Source organism: Cinclus cinclus, chromosome Z (genome assembly GCF_963662255.1).
Source record: "Cinclus cinclus chromosome Z, bCinCin1.1, whole genome shotgun sequence".
In the NCBI taxonomy this organism is placed as follows: Eukaryota; Metazoa; Chordata; class Aves; order Passeriformes; family Cinclidae; genus Cinclus; species Cinclus cinclus.
The window spans coordinates 74,200,349-74,220,672 of NC_085084.1; the positions used below are offsets into that span (position 1 = coordinate 74,200,349).

Here is a 20,324-nt window from a genome sequence, read left to right on the forward strand (position 1 = left end):
CTGGGTCTCGGCCCATTTCCCCCGCGGAGTTCGGACGAGAAGGACGATCGCTGCCTGTGTCCTATCCCTGCCATCCCAGCGTCGGGAAACCACCATCGGACCCTGCCTGGCTGTCTTCTCGCTGTGAACTACCACCATCCAGCACTCTGCTGAGCACCAGGACCAACACCGTGAGCGGAGAGCTCTCTCTCCATCTCTCTCTCCCCTGGGACAGCTCTGCCATCACCCCCAGCCCTCCTGCAGCTCTGCGGGACCCGCCCGCCCCCAGCACCGGGAACTGCAGCTCAGGGAAAAGGTGCCTGCAGCCAAAAAACACTGGGACTGAGTTACTGTTCTGTTTGTGGGTAATTTCATAGCTGTTGTTGTTCTAGTTTGTCTTGTTAAATATACTAGTAAAGAACTGTTATTCCTACCCCCATATCTTTGCCTGAGAGCTCTCTTAATTCCAAAATTACAATAATCGGAAGAATCACATTTTCTTTCAGTCCAAGGGGAAGCTTCTGCTTTCCTTGGCAAACACCTGTCCTTCAAACCAGGACATGAGCACAGGCCCTGCTACTGGCTACACTCGCCCTGAGCTGAACCCTCTCAAAAGAAAAGCAACAGCATACATGTTAAAATAATTTATTATTTTCTGTGTGGGTACTTTATCCATGCAGGTTTCTACAGAAACACAGGGTGAGTAGCTTTAAGTTACTACTTCCCCACCTGTGGTGTGAATGCTGCTGCAGAGTAAGGGGCTTAGACAAAGTGGCTTGGTGGAAGGAGCACTTGCCTGTGCCATGACACCAAACCATTCTATGATTAAAGGAAGGCTATTATAAAAAGAAGAAAGCACTGAGTCCTCCACAAGACAGTATTCCTTTTGTGCATCTTCATTTTTTTCCTACATTGGTACTTGCCGTCTTTGTTTAACTCCAGACACAGGCAATGTGCATGTTTCACTTCAGTGAGAGTGTTGCAGTACAATTCTGAAGACTGTCACTATAGCAAAGTTCTATCTGTTTTTACGTTTCTCTTTTTTGGTTTTGGCATTCACAGGTCCATTTACAGTTGGTGTTGTTGTAGCTCTTGCATGTCCTGTGGCTTTCAGGTGTTCAAACAATTTATTTCGTGATGGAAACACACAATTGCAGGTTACACAGTGGATGGGAACTTCATTCTACAATGAGAAAAAAAAAACTCTGAACACTTCACATTCATACTGAATATGTCGGCATTGCAATACACCAATTTCTTGCACCCAGTTTCCCCTTGGCAATGAAGCAGGAATAAGCTGTTTGTTTCTATCATCAATATTCCATTATTCATTCACAACTAAACACATATTTTAAAAAATAATCACAAATATACCTTTGTGAAATTTCAAAGCGTTTTAAGTAAAACCAAGAATGGAAGCCTTGCAAATCTAATTCAAAGTAAAGAATAGTTTTGATCTCACCTGACCATAGAGGCAGTACTTTGGGCTCTGAGATGCAGTGAATTTAATATGTCTTAGCTGTAGTTACTACGAAGTTTCACTCTCCAGCAAGCATCAATATTGAGAAAGATGCAAATAGTACTGCCTGTCACCTGCGGGTGACAACAGCTCTGTCCCCAGTTGTTTAATTAATCTGAACTGCCTTGCACACAGAACTTTACCAACTCTCCTAGAAATGAAGCTTAGTCCTGCATTTCTCTGTGAGGACATGGCCTTCCAGTGCCTTAAGGGGGCTTAAATAAAGGAGGGAGAGTGACTTTTTACACAGGCAGTGACAGGACAATGGGAAATCGTCTTAAACTGACAGAGTGTGGATCTAATTACACATTAGGAAGAAATTCTTTACTGTAAGGGTGATAAGGCATTGGCCCAGGGAAGTTGTGGATGCCTCATCCCTGGGAAGTGTCCAAGGCCAGGCTAGATGGGTCTGTGCACAATGTGGTCTACTGGAACTAGCTGACCTTTAAGGTCCCTTCCAACCTATGATTCTATTTTAAATAGCATAGGTAATTTGACATACCATTGTCGAGCTTTCTGAAGATGCCTTAGCAGACTTTTTCGCTTCCTTAGCTTTTTTCCCTTTAGGCTTAGTGCTGCTAATAGACAAAGCAAGATCAGTGCACAGGAACATTCAACGTTTACAAGCTTCTGATGTTTTTCAGTTTTCAATGTCTCTGCTGCTTTTTCCTGTTCTTGCTTCACACAACAAAATATAAGTGTATCCAGAAAAAAAATTAATTTATACAATCGTTTATCTCAAAAGGTTGAATCTGCTCCTGGGAAGTGATACGGCAGCAATCTGCAGTCAAATACCACTTTCAGAGAAGTTCATACATTCTTTGTTCAGTATCGTATTTATTCAAACCAGTTTTGGTGAGCAGCTCCCCAGAATCCACATTTGAGAGTAAATCTATCCTTCCTTGACAGTATCAAACATGACACAAAATGACACAGTGACTGCAATGCTGCAACCCAACACACCTTTTTGCTTCACTTTTTATTTCATTCTCTTGGCTGACATCATCTGTAATGCCTGTGTCCTCTGACACAGCACATCTTTGGCCATCATTTACCAACTCCTCTGTTGAGCCACAGTCCATCTCCATGCTGGGCACTTCCTTTTGTTCAACTGTTTCTTCATCAGCACTTTGATCAAAAGAGTCCTCATAACTCTGTCCAAACAGAAGAAATCCAAGTTAAATACTTTCAGTTCATTAGTGACTACGTTTATAGTATTATACTCATTTACCTCAAATATGGGTGGGTTGGGAGGAGAGAAAGCCATGGACCCTCTCAATTTTACTGTGTGTTTTCAGTGAGACTGTAACATGTAAAACCTTAGTGCTCCTGTTTTGAAAGATGAGGCCACCTGTGGTGAAGGGAAGAAACACCAATAAAACAGCCTCAAACTACACAAGAGGAGAATGAAGGTAGCTTTTAACTACACACAGGGTTCATCCTGTTCTGACTACTACTTATTTCACAGATAGTGGCTTGGCTTATAACTTTGCAAAAGATTAATTATTTAGACTAAATTTTTCTGTGCCAGACAAGTGCATTTAGGACACTCGAGACAAAATAACTGAGCTGACTGAAATTACGTAGACATATGTTAATTTCCTTCCTGAGCAGATACTGGCAGCCTTTTCCATGTGTAGAGTAGACTCAATATATGTAGTTTGGCAAAATATCAACTCCCTGTCTGAAGCAGAATAGCAAAGCTCCCAAAAGCACAATAACAAATTTGACCTAACACCACACTAATGTAACTCTTACCAACTCTAGTGCACAGTCTCGACTACCTGAAAAAAATTTCGCTAATCGTAACTTTAGGAAAAGAAAATAAAACCCACAGAGATTCCCTGTACTCCACAATGCTTGGCAGAGGATGGAGGTCAGGATTTCTCAGCACAAGATTCCATCTTGTGTAATGCAACAGTGCCACCTACAGTGTCCAGGCAAACTGGTGGAACAGAGCCACGGTGACTATGTGCCACCTCTGCAGTGAGAACAGACCTGGTCTCAAACAGAGGAGGAAAGAATTAACTGAAGCCTCATGACCTGCACAGAAACATAAAGGTCAAGCCAATACTTGGACTGTGCAACAAGATCAGCCAGTGTGAAGCCAGGAAACTTCAGCTGCTTGAAAGTCTCAGAAAAGCTTCTTAAGAGCAAGAGATAATGGTAGAGTGGGAGAGGTTAAAAAAGGTGAACAGAGAATAGGAAATTAGAGGGGAAAGCATAGAACAGGCAGGAGCTGGTACAGACAGCTCACTGGAACAAGGCTAGGACTGAGGAGTAAGTACTTGCAAAGGATAAAGTGTGAGGAAAGCAGATAGAGGAGTGTGCTTTGACACTCCAGCCACTCAAGCCTGAAACAACTTGCACTTGGTGAATTCCACCTGTTGCTGTCAGCACAGACCTGTGACAGCACACACACACCCAGATCCTGGAGTACAACAGATGGGTGTTACTTTTGTTTGTAATCCAAGAGAAGGGTGGAATGGATGTGTTCATTCCAACAGCTGCAGTGCCAGAGGAAACCAATACTGTGGCAGTCTTTTTGACCTCCTCTAAATCAGAGATTAAAAAACAATGCATTATACCAATTCCTGCAACTAAAGCCAGAAGTGACCAACAAACTGAGCTCTTAATGCACCAAGGCCACTACTGGTCTTCCTGAGTAATTCTTTGCATTCTCCCTATCTGTCTGTTTCCATCTGTTTTTCTCACAATTCAGACTACAGCCTTTTTAGAGTCATCTTCTAACAGAATGAAGTGAGGCCTATGATGTTATTGTAAGAACTATATATGATTTATTATACATAAATCAAATAAAGATTATTCTGGTGGCAAAGAAGAATTAAAAACATTTTTAAATGGTCTCCAAATTCTGTGGAATTTCAAGTTCTCCTATTTTGCAGGACAGAAAAATATTTTGTCAGGAGATAACAAAACTGGTTTGTAAAGGTCCCACAGTATCATTATGACTACATACCTTCATCGTTTTCTGTTTCTTCCTTTGTTTCTTTGAGAGTCTGTAAAGATAATTTTTAAATTACTTCTTTTTACATAAAACCCCCCAAAACTAGTAGGATTTCTAAAAGGTATCAAGCTATACTTTTCCTTTATCCTCTTAACATATTAGATAGACACAAAAAGAAAGTTATTCATGCCAGAAATTAAAACAACAGGTCCCCCTAACTACTCACTGCATTTAGTAACATATATATTCCTTCCAGACTGCACCCAAAGATACTAGTGAGATAGTTAGGATATGGCTGTTTAAAAAATGAAGTTGTGTAACAATTCTGATTTTGAGCACACTCATTTTCCACTTATGCCAGCAATCAACTGACAGTTAAGTACCAAATCAATAAGCACTGGCTCTGTGGAAGTCCCTCTTGCTTGAAAAAATATCAAACCCTTATTTTCCTTAACATATAACTTCAAGCAGCAGAGAAAACATAAGTCCATCATTCTACAGCACTCAAAGGCAGTCATGCAAATGCATGTGTTTTACTGGAACTCTGATGCTAAAAAGTATTTCAAATTGCACGATACTGAGAGCAAATGCAGTGGTACATAATCAGGAGCTCCCTTTGAAGGCCACTAAGACTTAGTAAATCATGAGTCATGATAAAATTAAAAACAATTTGAAGTACTTCTGTTTGGGTACGTCTTCTGTTTCTTCCTCCTCTTTGGTCTGTATTTCATCTGCATCATCCGAAGACACAGGAAATTTCCCTTCCTCCTCTTCCAATTGCTGTCGTAACAGTGATACCATCTCTCGATGTTTCTTTGATTTTTCGTGATTCTTCATGCTGTGAAGACCAGATTGTAACTGCTGGTTGCTCTGAGCAAACATTGTTATACTTACATGTAAGTCAGTAACAGGCCCATTATCCAGCACTACTAAGCATGGAAATTTCTGCATTGACAATGTCTTTACTGGAAAGACAACACTGACCATTATGTGAAGTTAAAAATTCTTTAAGATGAAGTTTTAAATTACTTAAAACCCAGTATCTCCACCCCCCAAATCCCAAACCACAAATACTTACGCTTTCTCAGTTTTCAAAAATTTTTCACAAGCAGGGCAGTACAGACCATCAACAAATTCAGCTTCTTCAGTTTCGTCATTCAGTTTGTCTGAAGAGATCAGAGGGGATCACAGAAGCAAAATCAGATAAGCAATTTTTGATCAAACTGCTTTTTAAGCCCCAGAAAATAGTCACAGCACTGACATTCAACTTCACCAGTGCTACTGACACACAGCTCAAGATCACCTCACCAAATCAGACATTAGTATAAATTAACAGCTGCAGCTTGTTCAAAGGAAAACACCAGAGAGGGACAAACTCTAGTACAGCACTCTCAGAGGGAAGCAGTGAGTTCATTTCACAGTAAGAACAGTGAATCTGAGGCTGTAAGTGAGCCACACACATGCTGCAGTGCCTCAGTATAGATCACCATACCTTCAATGCCTTTTGTCTCCTGTTCTAATTCATCTTCACCACCTGATCCATCTCCAAATTCCTTTTCATATTGTGCTTCCATCTCTTGCAGCTCTCTCTCCAGATCTGACATAGTTATCCAGCTCTGCTCTTTGTACTGCTCAGCAAGCCTGCAAGCAGAATACGGTTGTGTCCCAGAGACAGGAACTACAGGAACAGTTACTTCTACTTAAAGATAACTGTTCTTGGGCATCTCAGGAGGAAAGTTCTCCATCTATTATGAAGGAGCAAGTAATTTGAAATCTGAGCAATCTGAGTTAATTTGTGGTATTATTGGGCACCTCTACACTGCAAGCAGAGATACTAATGTAGGTAGGTCCTCACTGAATTTCAGGCAGAACATGCTGTGCAGCATGGTCAGTTATCAAGCTAACAGCAAGGAAGCCAGTCCAATCCTACTCTACGGTCTAAACTCACAAAAAATACAGGACAACAAAATCCACAAGCATATTACTCCTTGACTGTGCACTATGGGAACAGTGCAGCTCAGTTTTTCCAACCTAAGTGTGCCCCAAGTTATCAAATACAGCATCACAGGACACCTGAATTTTGCTCCAGCTAGCTTCTGTCCTCAGAATTATCAAGCCACTTGTCAATAAATGCATAACCCTACTTTATTGTCCCTAAAGGGAGAAAAATATATACATATATATATATAAAAACAATATATAATATACTTCATATATGTTATTACATAATTTTAATCAACATGCCATTTTTTTGCAATTGCACTCTTAGTAAGAATTTAAGCTCCTCTGTCATATGTGCAGGCAAACAGTTCTTCCAGTTGAAAAAATAAAGTGTGGCTATAGTGGGGAGACCACCTCTTCCTATTTTATCAAAAAAGCTAAACTTTTGACACAGCATTTAGTCCAAAGAAAGGGTCCTTTCCAAAGAGTTACAAGGAAAGACAAAGCTAAGTTCATTTTCCCCTCTTTCTTTTCAGCAGGTACAGCTCCAAGGCAGATGAAGGTGATCTAAGTCCAGGTTTTTACAGTTCTGTTCTCCCTTATTCTACAACTTACATTCTTTTTTCTCTAAAGGAACAAAGATAACTATTCAATTTTATTTCCCCAGCTAAATAAAAGCACACTGGTTTCTGTAATATTACAACCAGTTACCCACAGCATCCAGATAACCACTCCCCAGTTATCTTAGATCTATACAAGACAGTACAACAGAGAAAACTGAGTTTAAAAAGCTCAGATTTGTGATCAGAATTGATGCTTAAAATTTTCAAGAATGTTTAAAAGAGTAAGTGAAGCTACTTTTAGAATCTATGTCTATATTGCATTCTCATGGATAGTTTCTCCACGTTAAAAAAAAAAAAATTTGTTCCACATGTACATACTTGGCTTGTTTTAGCTTCTGCTGCCTTCGAAATTCCTCTGCTTTCCTAGTTTTTTCTGCATTTTGTTCTTCTAAAAGTTTTCTGTGAGCCTGCACTCTTCTATCCCTTTTACGAATAAAGGCTACTAGTTGACGGATCAGCTCATTCCTCTCTTTCCTTGCTTTCTCTCTCATTTTCTTATTCTCTTTTTCCATAGCTCGTTTCTCCCAGCGGTTTGAGGCTTGTCGTGTGTCATACTCTTCTTTCCAAGAGAATTTTTTCTGAGTACAGAAACTCTGCCAATATGCATAGAAAGGATGGACTACCTGTAAGAAAAATCAAAACTAAGTCACTTGTTGAGGAGGGTGTTGGGGCCTGGTTCTTTCCCTTTTCCCTCTGTGGAATTTTCCCCATTGTCATGCTAAGATACCTGTTGACTGGGCCCTGGTGACAAGGGGGGGAGGAGAGAGAGAAGAGGGAAACCCCGCAAGATTCAAACATTCAGAAGAGCAGACAGAAGGCTCTGGCTCTCCCCATTTCCCCCGCGGAGTTCAGACAAGAAGGACGATCGCCACCTCAGCTCCATCCCTGCCATCCCAGCACCTGGAGCCATCCTCACTGCTGTCAGACCCTGCCCTGCTGCCTTCTCGCTGTAACCTGCCACCATCCAGCACTCTGCTGAGCACCAGGACCCACACTGTGAGCGGAGGGCTCTCTCTTCATCTCTCTCTCTCCCCCTGGGACAGCTCTGCCATCACCCCCAGCCCTCCTGCAGCTCTGCGGGACCTGCCCGCCCCCAGCACCGGGAACTGCAGCTCAGGGAAAAGGTGCCTGCAGCCAGAAAGGGACTGGGACTGAGTTACTGTTCTGTTTGTGGGTGATTTCATAGCTGTTCTTGTTCTAGTTTGTCTTATTAGATTTACTAGTAAAGAACTGTTATTCCTATCCCCGTATCTTAGACTGAGAGCTCCCTTAATTTCAGAATCATAATAATCTGCAGGAAGGAAGGATCATTTCCTTAGCAAACACCTGTCTTTCCAACCGGGACAGATTTTTGGCGCCCAACGTGAGGCCCGAGGGCATTGAGAGGAAAGGGTGAAAAAGGAGTAACAGTTCTTGAGTTACCTCAGTTTTGTGTTAGGTGGCATCATGTTGTCCAGCTTACCGTGGTTTGGGCTCCATGTGGCCACAGCTTTATCTCTCCCATTTGCAATCCCTTACTTGAACATGTGTCCTATAACTCAGGCTGCTGTAACTATTATCCAGTTCATTTTGTGGGCTGGTAACATGAGAAATTCATGGACTTTTAACTTCCTCTGGAAGGTGGGCACATGGATTCAGGGCTATCACACTCTAACTGTACGTTTTTGGGGTTACTTTAATAATGGTACATATTGTGAGGATATGGCACCAGGAAAAACTTTGTCCCAACCCCTTACACAGTTTTTTGGGTCTGCTCCACCAGCTTTTGAGGGGTTCAAATCTCTTCTAAGCAGTAATGATAACATACAGTGGCTGACATTGCTAATAGGCCTTGTAAACCTGTTCTATTTAACATTCTGAGATGAGGGGAGATTGACTTGTTTGACAACCCTGATATGTCCCCCAAGAAGTAGGGATTCTGCCCCAGAGCCTGGCTCTGCCCCAGAGACTAAGGATTCTGCCCCAGAGCCTGACCCTTACCCTGCCCCTGCCCCAGAGACTAAGGATTCTGCCCTAGAGACTAAGGATTCTGCCCCAGAGGTTAAGGATGTTGCCCCTGAGCCTGACTCTGCCCCAGAGCTCACCTCAGAGAGGAACCATGCAGAGTGGATGGGGTTTCTAGTGAAGGAGATGGGCCAGATGCTGAAGGAGTACCTTTCCCCAGCTCTTGAGAAACTCTCCCTCTGCCTTAAAGAGGGAGAGCCTGATGGTGCAGCAGTGGAACCCACAGATGTTACATCTCGCCATGTTCCAGCTGAACTGCAAGGGCACTCACAGCCAGCAGCAGCTGCCCCCGTGGAAACTAGAAAGTCTAAGGTGAAAACAAAGCACCTAGATAATAATGATCAGAAAGCAGGGCTCTCACAACCAGCAGGGGAGCCAGAGGTTGAGATTGTCATGGAGTCCCTGTCGTACGAGAGTCTCCGTAATCTGCGTAAAGATGTTGTACGAAGGGGCCGTGAGGCTTTTACAATGTGGTTACTGCGGGTCTGGGACCTTATGGGTACAGGTGTGCTGCTGGATGGTACTGAGGCAAGGAATTTGGGACCCCTGACCCAGGACTCAGGTGTGGATCATATATTCGTAAGGGAACCAGGCCCCCTTTCCCTCTGGGAGTGGCTTTTAATGAGTGTAAGAGAGAGGTTTGTCCATAGAGAGAGAATGCAGGAGCACCACCATAGAATGCGCTGGAAGACCCTTGAGGAGGGGATCCAACAACTGAGAGAAGTGGCAGTACTGGAGATACTCTTTGGGAGGGGTGGACAACATGACAATGACCCCGACAAGGTCAGGTGCACAGGGCAGATGTTGTGGAATCTGGCACACCTGGGGCCATCTCCATACACCACATTCATTGCAGCCATTAATGCTGACACCAACCACGAGACAGTTGGTTCTGTTGCCAATAAGCTCAGAAATTTTGAGAGTATAATGAATGGCCCAATGCAGGCTCAGGTCTCTGCTGTGATTAGGGAACTCAGAGAGGAGTTCAAGGAGGAGATAAGAGGGGTGAGGGAGGAGATGAGGAAGGTCAATGCAGCACCAGTGCGAGTCACAGATCCCAGAGTTAGAGCCCAACGTCCCCCAGCTAGGGAGAGAGGATACACCCCACGAGCTGACCTGTGGTTCTTTCTGCGTGACCATGGGGAAGACATGAGGAGGTGGGATGGGAAACCCACTTCTGCCCTGGCAGCACGGGTGCGTCAACTCAAGGAGGGAAACACTAACCAAGGGATCTCCACTAAAGTGAAGGTAGCCTCAACTTCCCATAACCAAGGTACAGGGTATTACAAAAGGGAGGATGATTTGTCAGATCCCCTTGAGGGAACCTCCAACATGTATGCCCAGGAAGGAAATAATAACCAGTGCTAGAGAGGCCCTGCCTCTAGCCAGGGAGAGGCACGGGAAAACCGGGTCTTTTGGACAGTGTGGACCCGATGGCCTGGCACATCAGAGCCACAGAAACATAGGGCATTAGTTGATACTGGTTCACAGTGCACCCTAACACCATCACAATATGTGGGGGAAGAACCTGTTTCTACTGCTGGGGTGACAGGGGGATCACAGGAATTGACTTTGCTGGAGGCTGCGGTGAGCCTGACTGGGAAGGAGTGGCAGAAACATCCAATTGTGACTGGCCCAGAGGCACCGTGTATTCTAGGCATAGACTTCCTCAGGAATGGCTATTACAAAGACCCAAAGGGACTCAGGTGGGCTTTTGGAATAGCTGCTGTAGAGGCAGAAAACATTAAGCAATTGAACACCTTGCTTGGACTGTCAGAGAACCCATCTGCAGTGGGACTCCTGAAGGTGAAGGACCAGCAAGTGCCGATTGCCACCTCGACAGTGCACTGCCAGCAGTACAGGACAAATCGAGATGCCGTGATCCCCATCCACAAGATGATCCGTGAGCTGGAGGGCCAAGGGGTGGTCAGCAGAACCCACTCACCCTTCAACAGCCCCATCTGGACTGTGCGCAAGTCTGACGGAGAATGGAGATTGACTGTGGACTATGGTGCATTGAATGAAGTGACTCCACCGCTGAGCGCTGCCGTGCCGGACATGCTGGAACTCCAGTACGAGCTGGAGTCCAAGGCAGCAAAGTGGTACGCCACCATTGACATTGCCAATGCATTTTTCTCCATTCCTCTGGCAGCAGAGTGCAGGCCTCAGTTTGCTTTCACCTGGAGGGGCGTGCAGTACACCTGGAACCGACTGCCCCAGGGGTGGAAACACAGCCCCACCATCTGCCATGGACTGATCCAGGCTGCACTGGAAAAGGGTGAAGCTCCAGAACATCTGCAATACATCGATGACATCATTGTGTGGGGGAACACGACAATGGAAGTGTTTGAGAAAGGAGAAAAGATCATCCAGATTCTGCTGGGAGCCGGTTTTGCCATCAAGAGGAGCAAAGTCAAAGGTCCTGCCCAAGAGATCCAGTTCCTGGGAGTAAAGTGGCAAGACGGGTAACACCAAATCCCCACTGAGGTCATCAATAAGATCACCGTGATGTCTCCACCCACCAACAAGAAGGAAACACAAGATTTCCTAGGTGCCATAGGCTTTTGGAGAATGCACATTCCTGAGTACAGCCAGGTCATGAGCCCTCTCTACCTGGTCACCCGGAAGAAGAACGAATTCCACTGGGGCCCTGAGCAGCAGCAAGCCTTTGTCCAGATCAAGCAGGAGATCGCTCATGTGGTAGCCCTCGGCCCAGTCAGGACGGGACCAGAGGTGAAGAATGTGCTCTACTCTGCAGCCGGGAACAAGGGCTTGTCCTGGAGCCTTTGGCAGAAGGTACCTGGTGAGACCCGAGGCCGACCTCTGGGATTCTGGAGCCGAAGTTACAGAGGGTCTGAAGCCAACTACACCCCAACAGAGAAGGAGATCTTGGCTGCTTATGAAGGAGTTCAAGCTGCCTCAGAGGTGATTGGCACAGAAGCACAGCTCCTCCTGGCACCCCGACTACCAGTGCTGGGGTGGATGTTTAAAGGGAAGGTCCCCTCTACCCACCACGCCACCGATGCCACATGGAGCAAGTGGATCGCCCTCATCACACAGCGCGCCCATATCGGAAACCCAAATCGCCCTGGGATTTTGGAAATAATTACAAACTGGCCAGAAGGTGAAAACTTTGGTCTCACCAACAAAGAGGAGCAAGAACAAGTGACCCGGGCTGATGAAGCCCCGCCATACAACCAACTGCCAGCAGATGAAACTCACTATGCTCTTTTCACTGACGGTTCCTGTCGCATCGTGGGGATGAACCAGAAGTGGAAAGCAGTCGTATGGAGCCCCACACGACAGGCTGCACAAGCTACCAAAGGAGAAGGTGGATCAAGTCAACTTGCTGAACTCAAAGCCATTCAGCTGGCCCTGGACATTGCTGAAAGAGAGAAGTGGCCAAAGCTTTACCTTTACACTGATTCATGGATGGTAGCCAATGCTCTGTGGGGTTGGCTGGAAAGATGGAAAAAAGCTAACTGGCAACGTAGGGGAACACCAGTCTGGGCTGCTGATGAGTGGAAAGACATTGCCAGTCGGGTAGAGAAGCTACCTATAAAAGTCCATCATGTGGATGCTCATGTCCCCAAGAGTCAGTCTAATGAGGAGCACCGACACAATGAGCAAGTAGATCAGGCTGCAAGGATAGAGGTGTCACAGATAGACTTAGACTGGCAACACAAGGGAGAGTTGTTCCTGGCTCGATGGGCCCAAGATGCCTCAGGTCACCAAGGCAGAGATGCTACCTATAAGTGGGCACGAGACCGAGGGGTGGATCTCACCATGGACAGTATTTCCCAGGTTATCCATGACTGTGAGACGTGTGCTGCCATCAAGCAAGCCAAGCGAGTGAAGCCCCTCTGGTATGGGGGGCGGTGGTCCAAATATAAGTATGGGGAGGCCTGGCAGATTGACTACATCACACTGCCTCAGACACGCCAAGGCAAGCGCTACGTGCTGACCATGGTAGAAGCCACCACTGGATGGTTGGAGACCTACCCTGTGCCTCACGCCACTGCCCACAACACCATCCTGGGCCTGGAAAAACAAGTCCTTTGGAGACATGGTACCCCTGAGTGAATTGAGTCAGACAATGGGACTCATTTCAAGAACAGCCTCATAAACACCTGGGCCAGAGAACACGGCATTGAGTGGGTGTACCACATTCCTTATCACGCACCAGCGGCTGGGAAAGTGGAACGGTGCAATGGGCTGCTTAAAACCACCTTGAAGGCACTAGGTGAGGGGACTTTCAAGAACTGGGAGATGAATCTACCAAAGGCCACATGGTTAGTGAACACCTGAGGTTCCACTAATTGAGTGGGCCCTGCCCAGTCTCAGCCCTTGAGAACACCAGGTGGAGATAAGGTTCCAGTGGTGCACGAGAGGTATGCTAGGAAAAACTGTTTGGGTGAACTCTGCCTCCAGCAAAGACAATCCAGTTCGTGGGGTGGTTTTTGCTCAAGGGCCAGATTGCACCTGGTGGGTGATGCAAAGGGATGGAGAGACCCGATGCACACTCCAAGGAGACCTTGTTTTAGGGTGAACTACCTATGATACTGTGCCTGTCTATAACTGTATGAATGTTTATAATTTGAAGATTTTAATTATATAGCATTATGGTGGGGAAAATTCGGGGTGGATAATGTTGGGGGTTGGTTCTTTCCCTTTCACCTCTGTGGAATTTTCCCCATTGTCATGCTAAGATACATGTTGACTGGGCCCTGGTGACAAGGGGGGGAGGAGAGAGAGAGGAGGGAAACCCCGCAAGATTCAAACAGCCAGAAGAGGAAGCGGAAGGCTGGGCCTCGCCCCATTTCCCCGCAGAGTTCGGACAAGAAGGACGATCGCCGCCTCTTTCCCATCCCTGCCATCCCAGCGCCAGGAAACCACTATCGGACCCTGCCCTGCTGCCTTCTCGCTGTAACCTGCCACCATCCAGCACTCTGCTGAGCACCAGGACCCACACCGTGAGCGGGGAGCTCTCTCTCCATCTCTCTCTCCCCTGGGACAGCTCTGCCATCACCCCCAGCCCTCCTGCAGCTCTGCGGGACCTGCCCGCCCCCAGCACCGGGAACTGCAGCTCAGGGAAAAGGTGCCTGCAGCCAGAAAGGGACTGGGACTGAGTTACTGTTCTGTTTGTGGGTAATTTCATAGCTGTTCTTGTTCTAGTTTGTCTTATTAGATTTACTAGTAAAGAACTGTTATTCCTATCGCCATATCTTTGCCTGAAAGCTCCCTTAATTTCAGAATCTTAATAATCTGCAGGAAGGAAGGATCATTTCCTTAGCAAACACCTGTATTTCAAACCAGGACAGAGGGACAGAAAAAAACAAGAATAATAATTTAGATCTTTTGTAACAGGATTTGTCTGAACTTCTATACAGGCCACAGTTTTGCCTCAAAGCAATGAAGATTTAGAGGAACTTCTAACATCATCCTTAAAGTCAAAGCACATCAATTCAACAGCCTTAACTATCACAAACTGCAACTTCCAAAAATAGCCCCCTGAAGGACTGGATCATGCTGACACTAGTGTCCAGTTACTTAGCTGTGCTGTATTTCTCCTGTCAAAATAAAAGCACAATCAGAATCACACATGCTGCCTGCAAGCTGATGACTTACCTACAAACCTCCACATTAAACCACACCAGAGGTCAGCCATACATTTGCACAGCATAAAAAAGCAGCAAAATAAGTACATAATACTATTTCTTCCTTGTATATTCTCTCTGCTTCCTGAGTAAGACAGAAGTGAACTAGCCCTTGATGGTACAACAGCATGGAGCCCTGACTTACACAGTTTTAACAAAGGGCTACGTGAAGAAACATTTACTCTTGTTTTGTTAGCAAACAACATGATTGTAGGTTAAAATTATGCCCCTAGCTTCCACATTAAAACAAAAAGTAAGTGATCATTATTTATTCTTCTTCCTGTTACTAGTCACAGGTAAATGCTGGACTAATAACGTTGCATCATAATCACTTTGGGTTTGCTCTTTATTTCTCTCCAAATAATTATTGTCCTTCTGCATTTTGTATATTCATATATTCAGCAGTCAAGATATGCCTAAAATCCCTTCTTACACTACCTGCCCCACCACCAATCTTCCTTTTTACTACTCACTTCCATATGCCCAACTGCCCACATTTTGAGATACCTCATAGAAGTATTTAACCTAATGGTATATTTTCTTCCAGTGAGTCCTCTTCTTCTTCTGCCATTTTTATTCACAGGAACTACAACTATCAATTGTTATTCACAGGAACAACTCAACAATAACTTCCAGTAGCCTATCTTGTGGTTTCCAATAGGTAAGTCACTGGAGTTTTACTCTGCTATTACAAAGAAAAAAAAAATAAACATTCATATTTCATCCAATAACCTAAGTAATATTAGACGACCAACCTCAGATTTCTGCTTCAGAAGATGATACTTCTGTGCAAAAGGATGCACACTCATCAACTGATGACACGGATCATCTTCCCCTTCACCAGATGTATAAGGTGGGACTCTCCCCATTCTCAGCAGCTACCTTAACAACTTGCACATGTCTGCATACTTCAGCAGCCTGTACAGGAGCTCTTGCTGAACTCCCAGGTGGACTTTGTTTTGCCTACTACTCATACCTGGAGCTGATCACTTTTGTTTCTACATCTAGTTGACCTGCAAGTCTTCTCTTCCCATGAAGGCTTGTGACCTGATAGCCTTAAGAATATCCTTCCTGGCTGCCTGACACTGATCAAGCTGCCTCTCAAGCTTCTTGTGGATACACAGAGTATACCAAACCACAGAGCATTCACATCAAAGATTTTGAAGCCTTTGTATAGTTTTTTTAGCTCCATTCTAAAACTCTTCCCATTAAATTCCTACAGCGTAGAGAAGTGAGAACTGCAGTGCTGGAATCCTCAACAGTGTAATCTCTGTCTGAAAATTACCTTTCTACTTAACAGAGGCTATTACCTATAAAGTACCCCTATGAATTCCTCAGGGGGAAAAAAAGTGAGAACTCTGCTTCCAGAACAGTGTGAACTAAATAGATGTCAAAGAATGTCTGTGTTAGAATTCCAGTCCTTTTTGCAATTAAATGACATAAGCATTAAAGCCATTTTGAGTCTATAATTACATATCCCATGGCCTCAAAACAAGCAGTTTTCAAAAGATGTTTCAAGATTACTACATTAAAAGACATATTTTAGCTGGTTTAGAGATGCTGCGTATTCTCCCTGGGAAAGATTTCCACTTGTAAGCCAACCTGTAACTTCTCCCAACCTCCAAATGGGCCTTCCTACACTTGTTAAGAAGTTCAATTGTAACTTTTGTTTCCAATTCCAGCCAAGTTTTGTACCACTGAAGCTGCTAACTTTTAAGGTATGTACCGATTTAAATTTCATAAATAATTAGCCATATAGAGAAAGTGACAGGCAGAAGTACCACATTAGAAGCGACATTTGAGTTCACACAGTGCAGTTATTCCCTAGGGAAAGTGTTATCACCTCATTATTTAATTTCAACACAGAAATACTGGTAACCTTAAAAAGAAATCCTAAATCTGATAGTCTGATGGATTATAATAAACAGCTGGCAAATCAGTTCACAAAACTTCAAGTCATAAAAGTACCCACACACTTTCTTTGCTTCCTTCACAGAGGAAAGCATGCAATGTTTTCTGTCATTGCAGATGACTGTGTAATCATAATGGAAGCTCACACTGCCAGTCAACATCACATCTATTTTCTAAAGGCTGTGCTACACACAAAACGTTGTGCTGTTTTCCTGTATGAGGCAACATACTACATGTTATAGGGAGAAAAAATTGGGTCAATAACCCTGTCTGTAAAACATAAGTTGTGTTTAACACTGGTGAACTACTCTCACCAGAAAGCAAAGAAAACATGCATTATTTTGCTTTACAGGTCTTGCACTAGACTTAAGATTCCATTGGCATAATTGATGGTTGGCCCTGTGAAGCATCTGTCTGACAACTCACCCTGCAGGTCTGGCTAATACTACAGTCCAACAGGAAATAACAATTTTAATTCACACAAACATGAATCAGACAAGCACTTCTTTTGCAGTAATGGTCTACAATAGTAGAAAATAACCACAGACACATGGTATTCACCTCAGAGATGAGCAGGTGCCTTTCCTTTGGGACAAAGTAATGGTTTAACTCCGTTATCCGCCGTTCAGTTTTACACTTGCCCTTACCGTATCATAGTCACTATGAGAGTACCCGAACATAGGGAATTCTTCAATATCTTCCTGTGTCACATATTCCAACTCTTCCTTCGCAATCTTCTCAAAAACTTGTCGATAGACTGTAAAGAATCCCTGAAATAAATAAATTAATTAATAAATTTTTTGCACAGCTCAAGAGCAGATGTACAAATGATCAGGTGCAGTGTATTTTAGAGAAACATGGCTACATTGCAAGAGCAAGTCAAAACCAGGGTAAAGGCCTTGTAAGCACTTGCCCGAGGTACAAGACCTTTCTTAACAAAGTTCCACTATTTCTCATTACTTTTATTTCCATCTTCTTCACACAGTCTCTGTCTCTCTCACATGTGTCATCAAATACAGATTTTAAAAGAAAAAAGTACCCATATTCTGGAGATGGTGGCAAGATTCTAGTTACACAGGATTAAGTTTTGTGGAAGTTGCAGACAAAATTCACTATTAAAAATCCTATATTTTTCTAAATCAGTATGTTACTGACTACTAGTACAGTAGCAAAAGGACAGGTAAGTATTTTCTTTCGTAGATGTCCTTCTAATCACCTGGAGCTTTTTAATACATGGTGTTTTAAAATCCAATGGGGAATTCAAAAATCCAATATGGAATTCAATTATAGCAAGCACACTCGCCCCCAAAGACTGTTGTTACACTGCTTTTCTGTAGTTTTAAGCATTCTAGCTTGATAAAGGTACTTCTAAATAGATTACCATCACAAAGCCGTGGAATGCTTCACTATGTAAGATAAATAAACAATGTGCACACATCTGTAATCCTACGGCATAGTTGGACGTTATGATTAAGTAATTGTTGGACATTATGCAAGAATTAAATCTTCCTTACACATCCAAGGCTAATTTTGTCTTAGATTTGTGTAAGCTGTACTAACAAATCTACATATAACTTTAACACAAAACAAATGCCAAAACTTATAATCGAATTTAAACTGATTCATTAAAGATTGATTCATTACCTTTTCATCATCTCCATATCCAGAGTAACAGCTAACAGTGAAGTAGTGCAGCAGATCTAAGCTATCATCTTGATAGTCTCCATCAACTCCCCCTTTCAGCAGAGCTTCCCTGTGATTATCATACCTGGAAAAGATTCACAGCATCAAGGAGGTAGAGACACAGAACGCTCCTTAGTGCTGACAAACTAACGCAGTACACTTATCACATCACTGCATACTTTAACCCACTGTCCGTAATTTGTCTCTCATATCCAACGTCTTCAAAGAGAAAAAAAACATGACAGACCCAGTAAATATTCTCTCCTGACTTTTACTTTATGTATTTTATCTGCAATATCCACAGCAGTAATTCCTCAATAGCCAGCTACCAACCAATCACATTTGAGCAGGAGGCCTCACTAAACTTCCAGAAACGGGTGAGACATTATTTAACTCTCCCAAATCATACATAAGTACATAAAAACTGAAAAAACAGTCAAGTGTTTTCAAGGAGGACAAACTCAGGAGAAGTGGATTTGGCTGCGTAATCTAGCACATCCTTCAGACCACGTGAAAAACAAGCTACACAGAACATTCAGAACAGCAACTCCTTAGAGATGCGCGTGTATTTCAAATCAGGACCGAACACCTGAGTGCACTGCCCAAGGCCAGAGGGCTGACCCGAGGAGCCGTGCAGGAGCTGTCCGGTGCCCGGGGAGGAGGCAGCAGGCCCAGCCCGGCTGTCGGCAGGGCGCTGCTCGGGGCCCAGCACGCCTCCAGCTGCCGGCACACCACGAGGGCGGTGAGCGTGCGGAGCTCGGCCCCTCCGTGGGGCTGCACGGCCCCAACTCCCACAAAGCCCAAAGTCAGGCGGCTGCTCCTGCCCACAGATGCCCACACTGACTAAGGAAGCCCAGGCGCAGCATAGGACAAGTCCTGGCACAGTCAGGGCGAATAAAGCCTCTGCCAGGCCAAGCGCCGCTCACCAGGCCCGTTCCTGTGGGTCGCTGAGCACGTCGTACGCCGCTTGGATCAACTTGAACTGCTCCGCTGCCTCCTCCGCGTTCTCGAGGTTTTTATCTGCACGACAATTTAACGAAACTGTGTCAGCAGCGGTCAGGCTCGGCGGCAGGAGCCGCCCCGCCGTCCCCGGCTCCGAGCCAAGCGACAGCGAGGTGCCCCCGGGCCGTGAGGGGCCGGGGCCGCGCCGTACCCGGGTGCCAGCGCAGCGCCAGCCGGCGGTACGCCCGCTTCAGCTCCTCCTCGGCGGCGTCCCGCTTCACCCCCAGCACCTCGTAGTGGCACTTCATGGCGATGGCGGCGGCGGCCGGCGGGGCGGGGACACCGGGGCACCGGGCACGGCCGCCCCGCACCGGGAGGGGCGAGGCCGGCAGCGGGAGGAGCGAGGCGGGAGGAGCGAGGCGGGATCGGCCGGCGGTGGGGGCTTGTCCCGGGCCCGCGGCCGGGTTCGGGTGTCAGGTTTACCGGATACCTTGTGCTGGAATTCACGGAGTCGAGGAGGGTGGAAGAGATTTCCGAGATCATGGAGTCCTAGCTGTGACCCAGCACCACTGTGTCAACCAGACCATAGCACTGTGTGCTGCGTCCAGGTTTTTCTTGAACACCTCCGGGGACGGTGACTCCACCCTCCCTGGGCTGCCCATTCTGGTGTCTAATCACCCTTTCTGTGAAGAAATTACTACTAATGTCCAGGTTAATGTCTCCTGGCACGGCTTAAGGCTGTGTCCTCTTGTCCTATTGCCACATGCCTCAGAGAAAAGTCTGACCCCCCAGCCTGGCCCCACCTTACTTTCATGGAGTTGAAGAGAGCAATTTCCAGGGTAAATACCCCTGCTTCTCTTAAGACCTGTGCTCCAGGCTTTGTTGTGCTTCGCAGCTTGGTTTCCCTTTTCTAAATTTGCTCCAGCATCTTCCTGAACTGAGAAGCCCAGACCTGAACACAGGACTCAAGGTGTGACCTCACTAATGCTGAGCACAAGGGAAGAATAGCTTCCCTAGGCCTTCCCTAGGCCTGCTGGCCACACTGTTTCTGAAATAGGTATTTCTGATTCCTTTGGGTGTTGAGTGCAGAGGCAGAG

The 20,324-nt window shown here is 45.2% G+C and overlaps 1 protein-coding gene across 2 annotated transcripts; it reads right to left on the reverse strand.

Annotated features, from left to right (window-relative positions):
- Positions 1-608: 608 nt before the first annotated feature.
- Positions 609-19,544, reverse strand: DNAJC21 (DnaJ heat shock protein family (Hsp40) member C21). 2 transcript variants are annotated; one of them, XM_062513198.1, is made up of 12 exons: positions 19,439-19,544; positions 19,212-19,305; positions 18,247-18,370; positions 17,250-17,372; positions 7,349-7,653; positions 5,959-6,107; positions 5,545-5,632; positions 5,146-5,304; positions 4,479-4,518; positions 2,462-2,652; positions 2,001-2,073; positions 609-1,162 (listed from the first exon to the last, which is right to left on the reverse strand). In XM_062513198.1, the coding sequence occupies exons 1-12, from the start codon at positions 19,533-19,535 to the stop codon at positions 998-1,000; spliced, it is 1,608 nt and encodes a 535-aa protein (XP_062369182.1). In that variant the 5' UTR covers positions 19,536-19,544; the 3' UTR covers positions 609-997. The 2 variants fall into 2 exon arrangements, with proteins under 2 accessions (XP_062369182.1, XP_062369181.1); XM_062513197.1 differs by having other exon boundaries at positions 2,001-2,076.
- Positions 19,545-20,324: the final 780 nt, after the last annotated feature.